Source organism: Macrosteles quadrilineatus, unplaced genomic scaffold (genome assembly GCF_028750875.1).
Source record: "Macrosteles quadrilineatus isolate MER2022 unplaced genomic scaffold, UCM_ALF_1.0 Scaffold_6__1_contigs__length_79288215, whole genome shotgun sequence".
Classification (NCBI taxonomy): domain Eukaryota; kingdom Metazoa; phylum Arthropoda; class Insecta; order Hemiptera; family Cicadellidae; genus Macrosteles; species Macrosteles quadrilineatus.
This window is the reverse complement of record NW_026542599.1, coordinates 16,917,080-16,932,053: the sequence shown is the minus strand read 5'-3', so window position 1 is coordinate 16,932,053 and position 14,974 is coordinate 16,917,080. Positions and strand designations below refer to the sequence as shown.

The following is a 14,974-nucleotide window of genomic DNA, read 5'->3' as shown; positions in this document are numbered from 1 at the left end:
TAATGCTACTAGGTTCCTATTACTAAATTTGTGATACTCTTTCTAACTGTTATTTACTAATGATCAAGAGTTGGTGAAAATGTAAATAACTTGCTTGGTTAAATTTGTACATGTTGTATTACAATTACAATATTAATCGAACAAAGTTTTGCGGTTCAGATTCTATTGTCAAGTGTGAAATTGCTCAAACATTGATATACGCGATTTAGTTCTTAAACCCATACAAACCATGACAGTAAAACGGTTCAGTATTCTTAAAAGACTAGAGAACCCGTGCGGCTCAATGAGCCGCATAGTATGAAACATAACGCCGAAAAAAAACGTTATGCTTAAAGTCGAGTAATTCCAGTTACATCTTAGAGTTGTTTAAACAATTGTTAGAAACTAATTTTAAATATCTCTATTTGCGTCGTCAAGGTTCACCGACATTATTTCTGCTCTAGGTTTTAACTGATAACTTCTAATGAATGCTAAACGATCTGCTTCAATTCGAGTTAACATATTGCAACAAAGTTTGTCCAGCATTGAGAATTGAAGACAACTTTTGCGTCACTGATAACCTGTGTTAATTAATTTAACTTGGGTTATTTTATTTCTTTTATTTTTGAGAAATCCCCCTAAACTAACGAATTTTCACCGTAGAGAATCCTGAAAAGTGGGGTGATATCAACCATTTTATGTGCTCCATTAAAACATAAACTCTGGGTTACCAACTGGGCAGCCATAATCTGCTTTGAATAGGCTAAAGCAGCAACACCATTGAACATTGGTTAACGTATTTTAACGTGTTATCTGTCAGTCACAGTATATGCCCCGAATCAGAAATTTCTCACGTTGTTCAATGGAATTTATCTTAACTTAATACCTGTCCCAAAGTTTTGAAAGTATGCTTTCATTTATCGAAAAGTTGGATAACTCTTGTAGCTATAAGATATTCGGATAGAAATTATCATTTTCTCTTTTTGAGCAGCGTGCAGCTACTCGATCGTTGAATACATGAACACTAATTCCTTCACTTATGTTTGGTTTAATATTGCCACTAAAACTTTCAATAGCAATTGAGTTTTTGAAAATTCTTATTTTTGACTTGAAATGTCTGGATTGTGTTGGTGAATTTAGTCAAAATACTCTGTATAAGTTTGTCCGAGGAACTGGCAACATATCCTTGAAGTAAACAATCCAATTGCGTTTTTCTCAATTAGAGCGAGATATACAACAGTTTACAATAAAAACATAAGGTCCGCCAAGATTTGGTATAATCTTACTACTTGAACTTATCATAAGCAAGGCATTATTATAATGTCTACTAAATGTTTTGAAATATCTCAATCTGTCAGTGTCAGAAGTAAACATATCTTGCATGCATTCAATTTATCTGACATTAGGCAAGTTTACTTTACCACCGTGGCAACACTATGTGCTTCATATATTTTTTTCACTTTCAAAGTAAATTGCATAGCAGAACTGGCAAATATTATTCATCTCACCAAGTGAATGTGGTGTATCTGGATGGGTATCTGTTAGACCAGGCCTCTCTTTTTCTACTCTCCTCATACGCATAAGATATCTTACTATTAATTGTCTCCTCCTCCCGTTTTCAATATTTCTTCTTTGAACTTGAGGCATTTTCTGTTCTTCCAACAAAACTGATTAACTGTTTAACTTGGTCTTAACCTACTGAATATTGCAAACATTAATATTTACTCACAAAAAGCTAATGAGTCTTTTTATAAACAGCTGTTTTTTGTTTTTAAATTTTTTCTATGTATTTCTTATGGGGAAAACCCGACCTTTGAGAGGGTCTCACACCCTTAAGAGTAGGAATTTTCAAATTTTAAAACCTTATTGCAAAACTACATGTTGAGACAAATCTTTTGACACCTTAAACGTTGAAATTGGTGCACAAATAAGGGAGGAGTTGCGTTAACAAAAAACGGCTTCACGTATTATATATATAGATTGAAAAAATCTTCAAAGATGCATTTAAGACATTAATTATAGGTAAATATTAAATACGAAAATTTGAAACATGAATGCGTAATTGGCAAAAAATGAAGCTCATATCATAATCATAAACTATTATCTATATTGTATTCTATGTCGACAAAGATGAATTAGTTGTTTGGTCAAACATTTGAAAAAAGTAATTTTTTATCGTTAGAAATTACTTAATAACATTTTTTAATGGACAAATGTAAATCTGAAAGAAAAATAGTTCTTCAGCCAAACTTGAAATATAACTAGACGAAACCTGACGTTAATTCTAACTACATAAACATAAACTTCAATATTATCAAATTAATACAGGTTGAATTACAGAAAAGGTCCCAAGACATTACATAAAAGTAGATTATGATCTACTGACAACTGATGAGATATAAAAATATGAAAGTACTCCAAGTTTCCGGGCTCTAGGAAGTCCAGGAAAGTAGTTTCTCGTCCTTTGACTCGTAGTACGTGCGTGTCGTCGTACTCTGCCTGAGTTTCCTCAATTTTGCACAAATTGCAAGGACATCTAGGTTTTTTCGGGCTTCATGATTCACGGCACATTATACGTGTTGACTTTCTACGTAAATGCCTCACAAGGTCATTATGTGTGACGCAGTTAAATTTCTATCAAAATTCCAAGTGTAGTTTTTTCCAGGGCCCGGTGTTGAATTTTAATGTTATTACAGCGTCGACAAAAATCTTAGAGTCAAATCATGGCAGAGATTATTGCTAACACTAATGTATTTAAAGCATATCTGTGCTGTAGGGTGAAAACTGGTTATGGATAGTAGTTTGCTATCAGAAAACCAGCATTCAATTTAGCTAGGCGTCTCGCAAAGCTCATAATAATTCATTATGTGTAATAGTAATAAGATGAAAAATTAAAGTAATAATAATTATTGTGAAATTTGTTATCAGGATATTAGCTATTACATTTTCAGAACAGTGTTTTATAGTTACTCTCTTTTCTCGAGAATTTGAAGTTAACCATCTACTTATAGAGGGGGCTTCCTAAAAATTGTCTTCTCAAACCCCTCATGTACTGTGTCAACATTGATAATGATAATTTAATACTGATAGTCCCTACTTTTTGGCAATTTAATATTCATGAACTCATATTTAACTTTTAAATAAACTGTTGTCTTGTGTGATTGTAGTATAGCATATATTCATCCAAGTATACAATACCTAAAGTATTTGTGCGAGATATGTTACTAACCCGAGTGTTATTGTTGCAGATGCCGCTGCTCGTGTAGAGGTTGACGGCGGATGGCGGCGACCGACGGTCAGATCCTGGTGGCGGCGGCTCGCTGGGCCGAGGAAGGACACTACTTGAGAGAGTTCGTGGCCAAACATCGCCTACCAGCGGTAGTCAAGATCATCAAGGGTCAATATGGTGGGCTTGGAGTCCCTACCCTGCCCAACCCCGGGCTACAGAGCTCCGCACTCCTTGTCAGCGCTGGCAGAAGGCACAAGATCGTTGCCCAGGCCATCAAGATGAAAGAAGGCAGGAGAGTCGTAGGAGTTGGTCCTAGGATAGCCATCCCAGACACGTACCAAGGCTATTTCGAACTGCTGAGTGAGGAGGGCCGAGCAGTGAGGTGTATAGAGAGCGTGCTGGAGCTGGCGAGGCGGAGGGTGGAGGCCGGGTGTTTGGTGAGGGAACCCATCCGCGCGATCTCTGCTAGAGTAGAGAGTGACGGGTCTGTGACGGCTGATGGTGCGAGAACTGTTCCGATCGGGGAAACACTATTTCCCGCGGGCGAAGTGCAATTGGGAAACTCGAAGGGGAGATATCTGAGATGTGTTGACTCCAGGGGGGATACGGTGCTGCTCGGGCTGGAACAGAGGGGACGTTTCAGTGCGCTCGCCAAAGAAGACAACATCAGTGGTGTGCACACGGCGAAAAACCTGTTAACAAAACGGATGCCGCTTACCGTGCGGCTGGTGCACGGAACGCCTCCTAGAGGACTGAAAAGTTCGAGTCAATTCGTTCCTGAACTCAGGTTACTCTCTACGTTCGAAGAAGAACACGTGTTCGCTCTCCCATTACAAAAAGACACCGGTGCAGTAGTCGCTCTTCCTTTAGCCGCTCCTATCAAACTGCAAAAGACACGCAACGAAGATCAGTTGAAGTCTTTAAGAGAGTTTCAGAGGTTAGTGGATAAGTGTGGGAAGTTGGTCGGCGAAGTAGCGGATAGAGCGCATGTTTTGGATGGAAAACTGGGAGAGTCCAAGGCGCTGAGGCTTAGCGGTAGCAGTCACGCCATAGCCGCGACCAAATCCGGCGGATACTTCCTCAGGAGAAGCGCGTCCACAGACTCGGCAAACACTCATAGTCATTACTACAGCAACGAGAACCGAGCTCCAGCCGCGGCCGACGACTACGACGAGATCGACCAGATATACGACTACGTTCGGGGGTTCGCGCCGTTACCGAAGAGTATACGATCACCTTTCCCCGACACGCCGTCGACGCCTCACGAAGACAGGCGTAGCTGTTCACCCACCACACCCACGACCAACTACATCGTCCACCCGCTCACCGAGGAGTTGGCGAAACCGGAGCCACCACCAATCGAGACCATACCTACCAAGAAAGGGAGTTCGGGCAAGGCGGAGAAGCGGAGTAGAAAACCTAAAGAACCTATCCAAGATAAACCTCCGGTAACGTCGATGTACATCAAAAGCGGGAATACGCAACGAGGCAGAATTTTCCGACAGAAAAGTTCGTCGCCGTTGAAGGAGCATCCTCCGGTAGTGATGAAGGCGGGATCACCACTCTTCAACATCCGGTACAAGTCGCTGAGCAACCTGCAACAAGCGATGGAGATGGACGGGACCCTGGACTCGAGTCACTCTGGGGGACGAACGTCCGGGGACTCCGGAGCGGGCGTGAAGCTGCCGGAGAAGAGGTCTAGGAGGCTTAGCAGACCTCGCTCCCTCACGGACCTCGTGTGGGAGTTGAAGGGAGAGCCGGAGCGCAGGAAACCACCCAAGCCAGAGACCAGGAAGAACTCCGCGTCTCACAAAGTGGTGTCAGGCGGCCACAAGAGGATCGGAACGTTGTACCTGTAGCGAACTCAGGTGAGTTTCTAATACAATAGTTGAATATACAGATATAGAATGTAATTTACTACACAAAGTAAAGGTACTTTGTTCTGGAGATTTTACATCTCCAAACGTTTAGCACTACTTTATGCTGATTATAATAGAAGGTTTCTTTTACATTACGCTCGAAATCAGAATCCCTCCGAAAATGTACCACTCCATTTCAAATTAATCTAAAGTTCTTACATTTTACTCAAGACAAAGGGGTTTTCAAAGTAGGCATTTTAACCTTGATTAGAATCATACCTGACATTGAGAAAGGGTGATTCTTTCTCATTCCCTATGGCAACCAAAAGGTTAACTATCCCAACCTGTAGTGCGAAATGAACAAAAATCCACCATTTCGCTTGAAAATACGACAAGTACGTGTAAAACCCTATTCAAAAGGTTTGAAACATTTGTTAATAATTTTGCGAGGTAGTGACGCACTATAGGTAAAACCGTAAAACCTATACACATCCCCTGAAGAACCGATGTACAACCAAAGAGCTTTCTCACTGCAAGTGTATTAAGCCGTCAAGCCTAACAATCCCTTACTGTGTCCGTCCGTTGTCAATTAACGCAAATTCAGCGCAACCGTAGCCAATAGAAAGCGCCGAGAGGAGCAAACGTTCACGACTTGTCCGACTAAATGTCAGTTGAACAACCATACAACTGGTAATACTGCTAAAGGTCTTTAGGTGAACGTCGATGTACGTGACCAATTTATGCGACCCAAGAGAATCCTTTGATGAATATGTTTACAGAAATATGCATTAATTTTTGGTTTGCAAGTGGCATTGATGTGCGATTAGTCTATTCATGCGTGGACACCTTTCAAATAATTTTTTTTAACAAATCAGATCTATATTTTCAAACTTTTTTAATGAGCCAATTACGTTCATTCCCCTTGTAACATTTTGATGTATCAATGATTAAAAATGATGCCATTGGGTTAGAATTAAAACCCCTTTGGAAAACCAAACATCTATCTAAATTACAAACTTCCTCATAAACCGGTATCTTACTTTAGGGTTTTAAAAAGAAACGTCGAACTTTATGGTCGTCTGCAAAATATTTGGAGCCGGTATTGCACGAGAGACCACTTTCGTCGGACACATCTCAGTCCTTGCTTCAATATACATTTTTACAGATTCGTAACCAGAACCATACATACAATACGAAGATTAGGCCTAGTAACTATGTTGCCCTATATCACAGTATATTAAATGATAAAAAATACAAAGAATGGTGAAAACTTATTTTGGGACCTTGGTCATAGCATTGCATTCGTCGATCTTGATGCCGCACCTTAAGCAAAATCAGTTTTATGCCCTGTTATACACATATAGGCCATCCAAATTAACCATTTTTACCATCTATTAGGCTAATGAGTTATACAAGATATACTCTTTGCGATGGCCAAAAAAGAGCAACACAACCTTTATACTCCACCAGAAGGCACTACGAGACCGAAGAGGCAGGATGGTTCTTTGCGACCATTACTGCAAGAGCAGGATGCGTTTGCTTGCCATTATTATAATGTAGACCACTAAACCCGCGGTTTAAACCCAGCAGCTCCTTGGAAGTACATTAGGGTCGTTGCCTGCAGTCAAGGCTGATTGGAACAGCCCGTTATCTATTGACCTTCTGATGCGTTTATTGTATCAATTCAATTGGGAGATGTGTCTAGTCATGTTGGCCAAATTGTTTCCTCCCGTTTGTATCTTCCGGTTCGCAGACAGTTTCTATTGACGCTGAATGTGGCCTGACAAGACTTTTTATTGATGATTCCAAAGAATGGAAGATAGTGTTCTTATGTACACATTGTAAGGATAACTCTGTTGACTAGGTGGTGGTAAAGACAGTTCATTTCGGGGTGTATAATATTGAATTCTGAAACCTTTTTAGTTTTTAATGGCCTAAAACTTGAAGGGATTTTGTTTTAAACAATCAGCACACCAAGTATCCAGAAAATTAATAGAATCTTTTTTGTCATTGAAAATGACAACAAATGTATTATTTTCTATTTATGGTGAATCTGGGCTGAAAAGATTTTCTCAGTTAAGATTTCTAAGAAGTCGAATATTTGTGTACAGATAGTAGTTATACCAGGCAAGGTATTGTTAATATTGTGTGATATTCGATCTACACAGTTCCTTTGGTAGTAAACCAATTGGGGTTCTGAAAATTAATCAAATACTTCTTAGGTTTTTTAAAACTCTACAGAGGCTTGTGTAATATCAAAACCCCAACTGTCCTACATAATAGAATTCCATGTTAGCAATGGAAAACTAAGCAGCATAAATCGTAAAGTTACAGTGACCACTGTACAAATGTTTTGCTAGCCAAAAAGATTTCTTTAGACTAACGTCAGTTCGAACAGCTTTCTCGTTATCTGCTCGGACGCCTCTCAGGTCGGAAGCTCTTGTTGCTGGTTAGGTGTGGAGGGGGGGGGGGTTCGAGGGTTCAAATCGTGATCATTGTTCACGACCTGTTACGACTCCAGACCACGTATCTCAAGACCCGCTGCACCAATGACATCTCGAACTGTTCCCATCTGCTTCTCTGAACATCGACATCTTCTGGTTGTCCTTGCACTTGTTACCCGTTACCCGCTCCTTCAGGTAACCAGTGTTTTTGCCATCTTCATCTTATGTTTCTATCTTTTCGCATCTGCTTCTCTCATCCTGCTTCTGTAAACATCGGGATCTTCTGGTTCTGGCACTTGTTGCACGTTACCCGATCCTTCACGTAACCAGTGTTTTTTGTCATCTTAACCTTATGTTTATATCTTTTCCATCTGCTTCTCTCAACATTGACTTATTCTGGTTGTCTTATAACTTGTTCGTTTCTCCACTCCCTCAGTTTTCCCGTATGTTATTCATCTTCATCTTACGTTTGCATTTTTTGCTTACTACTTGACTTGTCCTTTAATGGTTGTTTAGTTTGGCATTTGAATATATTTTTCATCGTTCGTCATTGTGCCTCAATGCTTTGTTTTCTATTGTTCCTATGAAAGACTTAAGTGGAACGAATACGAAATCTAGACCTCCCTTTGTAGTGATGCCAGTTTTCATACCCATGTAGTTCATACCTGTACTCACCTAGTTCTCGTCTCTTTACGATCTATTGCGATGTAAATAGTTATTTGTTTATATGATTTTTTTAATGTTATTGCGATCAAAATGGATTCTTGATTCAACCTAAATAGATTAAATTGATCAAATTCCATAATGGATTATTACTTTTAGCAAGTTTGAGGGGGTTTTAGAGCTAACTGAGTCTGTTTTATGGCATTAGCTCTCCTAAGCTTTGAATAAGGTAGTTTTAAAGTTTTTGGATGTATTATATTTCAGGACTGATACAGTACCTATATACGATTTAGCAACCTCTTAAGAACTCAATGATAGGTGAGTGGATGTTGTGTATACCTCGGCAAAGGTTGCTATTTCGGCAATTTTAACATTTAATATTTCGGTTTTTACTTTTCCAATGGGCCAACAGAAATACGTTGTATCATTGACTATGTCTATGGTTGCATGTATATAGTCAAATTTGCCCCATCCCACATCTAAATTTCGTTTCCGTTCAATAAACGGTGGCTGAAAGCTAACGCATCAATAATTATCCATAAAATTAAAAGTCTTCACTTCTCATGGAATCATATTATTCAAAATAGTTCCAATAAATTTGACACGCAGCAAAAACTCACGTAAATATTTTAATTAACACTGGAATCCCGCTATTCTTAAGTGCCTATCTAATTCTCCGTTGGATTCAAGTCTGCAAATAACAATAAACCGTATCTTCAATTATCTTTATGGCTATTGCGACTGGTTACCGCCAGTATAAACAAATATGGCGGCTTAGGTACTTTGCGAGTAAAGATTAAACCGGCGGACGCCACCGACTCCGACTGTTCCAATGGTAAGGTCATAGTCCTAATTAAGCAGGGAAGTGTATATATAACGCGGCTTAACCATCAGACCGGTAGAAGAATGAGACCGGTTAAAGCGAGACAACTTGCTTCGCGGACAACTGGTTCCCTTCGGTCTTGACATTGTTGTGACGATATCTGAGTCAGAGAAATCCCTTGAACTGATGAACTCTTCCTTCACGTAAATAGGTAAATGGTTCTAACTATCCAGCTTTTACTGGTGATTGCCTTAGCATGAGTTTAATGGGAACCGGAGTTTTGCCAACGGGTGTCAGGTAGATGGGGGGGATGCCGTCGGCCACCTCTTGGTGCGGAGATTTGCCAACGGTGGGGGCGGGAGAAAGAGAGTGTGAGGGAGGGAGAGAGAGCGATTGTCAGGGTTGTCTACGCTTGGGGTTGACGTCCAGGGTGATCACTGCGTTCATAGGAATGCAGTCGCATTGGGAGGAAATGTATAAGATTTTTGAGCCAGGAGCACTCATGACACATCGATTCTTGGAGTGATTATTAAAGAGCATCCATCTTTCTCATAACAGGAAAACGTAGTCTACATATGTCACCCAATGAGTTGAGTATTTATCCTTGTAAACTAATGTTTTCTTATACAGTAATTTTCAACTTTTTAGTAGCATACTCAAGCATAGTAGTATACACGTGTCTTTAAGCGTCTTATTTATTAGATGCACCAAAAATGTTCTTAAACTCTTCGCCTTAAATAATAAAAATAATTCAATTTATATTTGCACCAATAAGTTCACCTAAACAAATAAATTAGCTCCAAGACGTTGCTATATTTGACAAGAGCTGTGTCTAAAATCCTGGTTTCATGCTGAGATAACACTTTTATTATTTATATAATTATTTAAGGCTTGCAGTTATATCTCACGTTTTCCCATATATTGATAACATTTTGTGTATCAAATCAAATGAAATAAAAATATATATATATGGTTTCGTTTAGTTGAGATTTATCCAATCCATTACAAATCCCACTTAGAAGGTCCTCGTAGCAGAAATCCTATCCAATATACTCAATACATAGCAATACAATTTAGCTGTTAATTATAATTTAACTGGGTCAAAGCTCAAAACGTTAGGCTATAATTTCATTGAAAAGTATCAAAAGTATAAAGGCTTATCTCGTCATCTCGAGAGTATATAATTCTGTTGACCCCTAACTTGAAACCCTTAAAAGGTGGCCAAACGAAACGTAAATTATCCCAACAGTTTATCATGTGTATCCCAGTCACAGCAACTACATTATCTTACTATAATATTATAAATGTGAAAGTTTGTGTGTTTGTTTGTTTGTTTGTTTGTTTGTGTGTTTGAAGTTCAATCACGCATAAACCACTGGACGGACTGGGCTGAAATTTGGCATGATGATAGCTTACATTCCCGATTAACATATAGGCATATTCTTATCTCAAAAATCCTTTTGGGCTCCGCCCCAGAGGCCATGTAATTCCCCATGTTGACCTTATGAGTATTCATATTTAAAGGGAATTACAGAATTTAGTCAGCTGTTTCAACTAAAAAAGTTGGTTCTATGATATGGAAAAGCATTAAAAAGTTATAAGATTTACCAACAGGGTGCAGCACTATATTTTTTTGCATTTATGAAAACAGCTAATTTGAACTAAGCAGCAACAAAAAACTGTGATTCGCAATGAGAACTGTCAAAGTAGGATTGTTTACAGTTATGTTTATGTTTTTCATTTCATGAATAATTTGTGATATTTTGCGAATTGTCGATAATTTATTTTTCTCTATTGTTTAGGTAAAGTGGCAGAACATTATGACTATGGTAGATGTGTAATACTATAGAATACTGTAAATTTAAAAAAGCAAATCTTATCAAACTGTGTCCTCCCTTATTGCAAACGCAAAGTTTGAGTATAACTGCAATAAGCATTTTATACTTATATTCCAACCCCGTACGAAGGACGGGTACTCTGCTAGTTCTATTAATATAATGATCGACATTAATTTTGCAAGAAGATTCAATATTTTAATATTTGCTCATGTAAAATTATTTATTTTTTAAATCAACCATCACTTAATTTGAAGGCCACAATTAAATGACAATTTATTCATAAGTTGATTTGGTATTAGGAATCACGTTTTTATTTCACTGTAAATATTCTCTAATGACCAAGTGATTTTATTAAAGTAAAGTAAGTACATTTAACGATTGGCAATTGAGTATTATGTTTGCCAGTTTGTTTGTTTTGATTTAACCTCAAAATTTGACACGTATGAACACATGATCGCACTAAAAAGGTTCATCTTCAAAATTATTCCACAACAGCTTAACCACTTCTAGCTAAAAAAATCCAACTGCACTGTACTGTTTTCTCTATTTTTCACCCCAAACTGTAAGTTTGCAAAAGCCGTTAGCATGACAACCCATAAATTCCATGTTATTTTTTTTATTTAAAATTCATTTTTCGTGTTTATTTTTTAGTCTATTTGAATCTTTAAAGGCATTCTGCACATCTACAGGAAAATATCTTTCTAACAGTATGAGTAGATTTTCTCTGCGATGCACACGAGCTAAGAAAAAAGGTTTTAAAGAAACATGCTTGCCTATGTATTAATATATAGAAGATAGATGGTTACAACAATGTAGCTTATAAGCAATGTACTATTAAATATTTGTTGGTATTAAAAATTAAGAATTATAAATAGGTACGGTACATATACTGTGTAAGTTAAACATATATTACAAGGGTAAAGAGTTGATGTTTTGTAAAACCATAGATAAAACATACTCCCTTTTAGTCTATGGTAAAACTATGTGTTGAAATATGATTTGTGTGAATAGTTCATTTTGGTATCACATGTGTTCTGTGTATTAGTTAGTTGTCATGGATACCAGATGTGTTTTGTGGAAAGCTATGTTGTGGTTTTGTATTGAGTAAAACTTGTACCTAAAACACCTTTCTCTTTATCATTCTACATAATTTAAGTCAATTTACAACACTATGCTGTTTCCGATTTTGAATTTCTCAATGACCGCCATTTTGAATTGTTTGAACGTATAAATGTGGTATTCAACAAAAAGTAAGATCCTGTTAGTATTCATACATTGATCGACTTTAAAGTTGATTCCAATAATAGTTTAAAAGTTAAGTGGAATTAAATAAAAATACCAAACAAACCGACATGCAGAAAAGTAGCCATTTTAGACCCATGTTTTTTAAATATGTTTTTTATTGACATAAAACACAAGTGGACAACATTTTTCCAGGGAGTTTTTATACACCCTGTATAATATACACACATAACAATCAACAGTTATAAACAATCTGGAAACCTCTATCTACTGAAGTTAGCAGTTGTCTCGCACGTGACTTAGAAAATATATAAAAAAACGTCACTAATGAAGTTTTATTGCATTCTGTTACGGTTATGTAAACCAACCGTATTTATTAACTGTATTTTGCTAATGCAAAATAATTAATTAATGTGGCCACTGTTAAATGTTTATTTTAAAATATTTTACGCAATGCGGCCAAGGCCAAAATTAGTATGGTTGTATGGCTACTATGCTTTTACCAAATATTATTTTAGATTTCTGAATCTTATCTAACCATTTGAATCCCCAGTTAAATGTATGTAAATATTAAAACATATACATATTTTAAATAGCGTATCCTGGAAGATGTTATTACGGAATATGTACGTTTTCATTTTACGGAAAAGGCGGATACACTTAACAATCACACGTCCTTTCCACAAGAAACAGTGTGTCAAGTGTGCTTCCTCGCTCAAAAATTCAATACATTTCCTTTCTCAGTCAGAGGTGCATAACTGCATTCCTTTGAACACAGTCAGCATCCTGCCTGGTTTGTCCACCCCTAGCGGAAGCCACCCTCACGGTCACGTGTAATCTCTCTCTCTCTTCCATCCCCCTCTCGCGCCAACCCCCAACCGTTGGCAAAACTCCGCAGTATGAGGAATTCGCGGATGGGGACCCTTTCTACCTGATACCCGTTGGCAAAACTCCTACACTCGAGTTTAATCTCAGGGAGATCCCTTGGCTCTACCTTCAGGTGAAGATGTTAATGTTTATTCAAACATCAAACACTGCATTAAACCTTTTACATGTTATCGGTGCATCAATATTGGAATTAAAGAGATCCTTTGAATTCTACCTTCATGTAAACATCACCAATAGCTTTTACTGGAGATTGGAGTAGCATGATTTCAATCTCAGGTAAATCCCTTGAACTCTTCTTTCAGTTAAAAGCTCATTCGAATGCCATTATCCTTCAATATAAACGTGAACTGCTGAAAATTCATTTTAGGCCCTACATCTCTCTTCGTAACAAGAGACAATGTTATGTGACAAATATGACGCATTTTGGACTGCGATAACGTACTGAATTATTTTGTATGAATCTAAACCAAAGGTTAAGTTGGACATTCTTTATTTTATTTGGAAACCATTACATAGTAAAACTGATGGAAAAGGTAAAGTGAAGGTTTGTGAATATTGTTGAAAGGACAAGATGATAGTTATGTTACGAAAGAAGACAGCTATGAAACTATCACAGTCAGAGTCTGAAGAGATCCCCTAACTTCAGGTGAATGTTTACTTTGTTCTATTGCTGTCGTGCTACAACCAAAAAATCTTCCTTCATCCCACTCTATAACAAGACAAGAGTTTGAAATCGTTTTGCTTGTAAACAAAATTAAACCACAGAACCCCCACTCAATACAATCTGCCCTAAAGAACCGTCACATTTACTCTGCATCCGTCGGCACTTACCCGCGACTCGTAAAAACCAAAGACAAAACATTCAGACCAACCAGCCATGAAAACCCTCGAGGCATCAGAAACATCGGTTCTAAAGTGATTGTTCGCTGTTAAAACAAACAGCGAAGCGTCACCAGAGACCATTGATAATCGTCTGCTATTCACTTGTTTATCGTCGACGACGCTGTCAACGTCATAATTGATCGTAAAGTTACAGGGTGGCGCAACTCTGAGAATTCTCCTGTGAACTTCGCACAATCGCCTACAGTGAGACTTATCTTCTTCCTTTCCCTCTTCTTGACCGAGTTCCTGGGTCCGGTTGGTTTTGTGTTTGTAATTATTTCCCAATCTCACAGTGGAAGGTTGATTCTCACGTTCAATGTGCACTTTTAATGAAGAGAATGTGTCAAGGACTTTAGGGTAATTGTTTGATGGTTAATGTATTTCGTATTTCTCTTAAGTCTAAAGTGACATTGTCTTGGTAAGCATAAATTATAATGATCGATTGACGATTTCTAGACTTAAAAGCCACTCCATTGGTCAGTTGTGTCAGTAGCACGGATACATATCAATTTATAAAACACCTTTCCTGCAGACAACAAACATGTCAGATCAACTTCAACCTTCACCCGATTCAACTTCACCTTCAAAATATCTATTTTATATTTAAATACACGGTCAACATGCTCTTTTATGATTTGAAAGTATGACCACTCTAAGCCTATAATTCATGTGGTTTTTTCAGTCAGGTGCCACAAATAACGCAAGTTGTAAATAGCTTAACAGTTTAATCGCAGGCGAGTGAATGTGTATTCAAGATATTCAAGGTTGTCAAGACTTGTCAAATATGCCAATTAAAAGTTACCATGATGTAAAATACTTCAATAAACACGATCTAAATCTGAGATTATCATCGGCAATGGCAAATTTTAGCCAAATAAAACTCTTTGACCTCTAAGTAATCATGTGTCAATATACGATGATATACAAACAAGCGTCCTACCGAGCGATCTAAACGTCTATATCTTCCTAACTGTACGGCACATACCGGCTAAGTGCCCCTCTACTTTTTCCGTAATTGCCCAATCAAATGCAAAGACCAGCTTGTAAAAAGTTGAAAGGTGCAGAGCGCGGCTAGGAATGTCTCGGAAGCCTCGTAGTTAACATGCCGAAAGCGCATTTCACTCGAC

At 37.9% G+C, this 14,974-nt stretch overlaps 1 protein-coding gene across 1 annotated transcript in view; it reads left to right on the top strand.

Annotated features, from left to right (window-relative positions):
• Nucleotides 1-14,974, top strand: part of LOC128996627 (uncharacterized) — a 130,751-nt gene that overhangs the window by 96,322 nt on the left and 19,455 nt on the right. The window contains exon 2 of the mRNA XM_054422033.1: nucleotides 3,228-5,076. Coding sequence (XP_054278008.1) covers nucleotides 3,259-5,067 — 1,809 coding nt within the window. The 5' untranslated portion in view covers nucleotides 3,228-3,258 and the 3' untranslated portion in view covers nucleotides 5,068-5,076. The remainder of the gene's footprint in view (nucleotides 1-3,227; nucleotides 5,077-14,974) is intronic.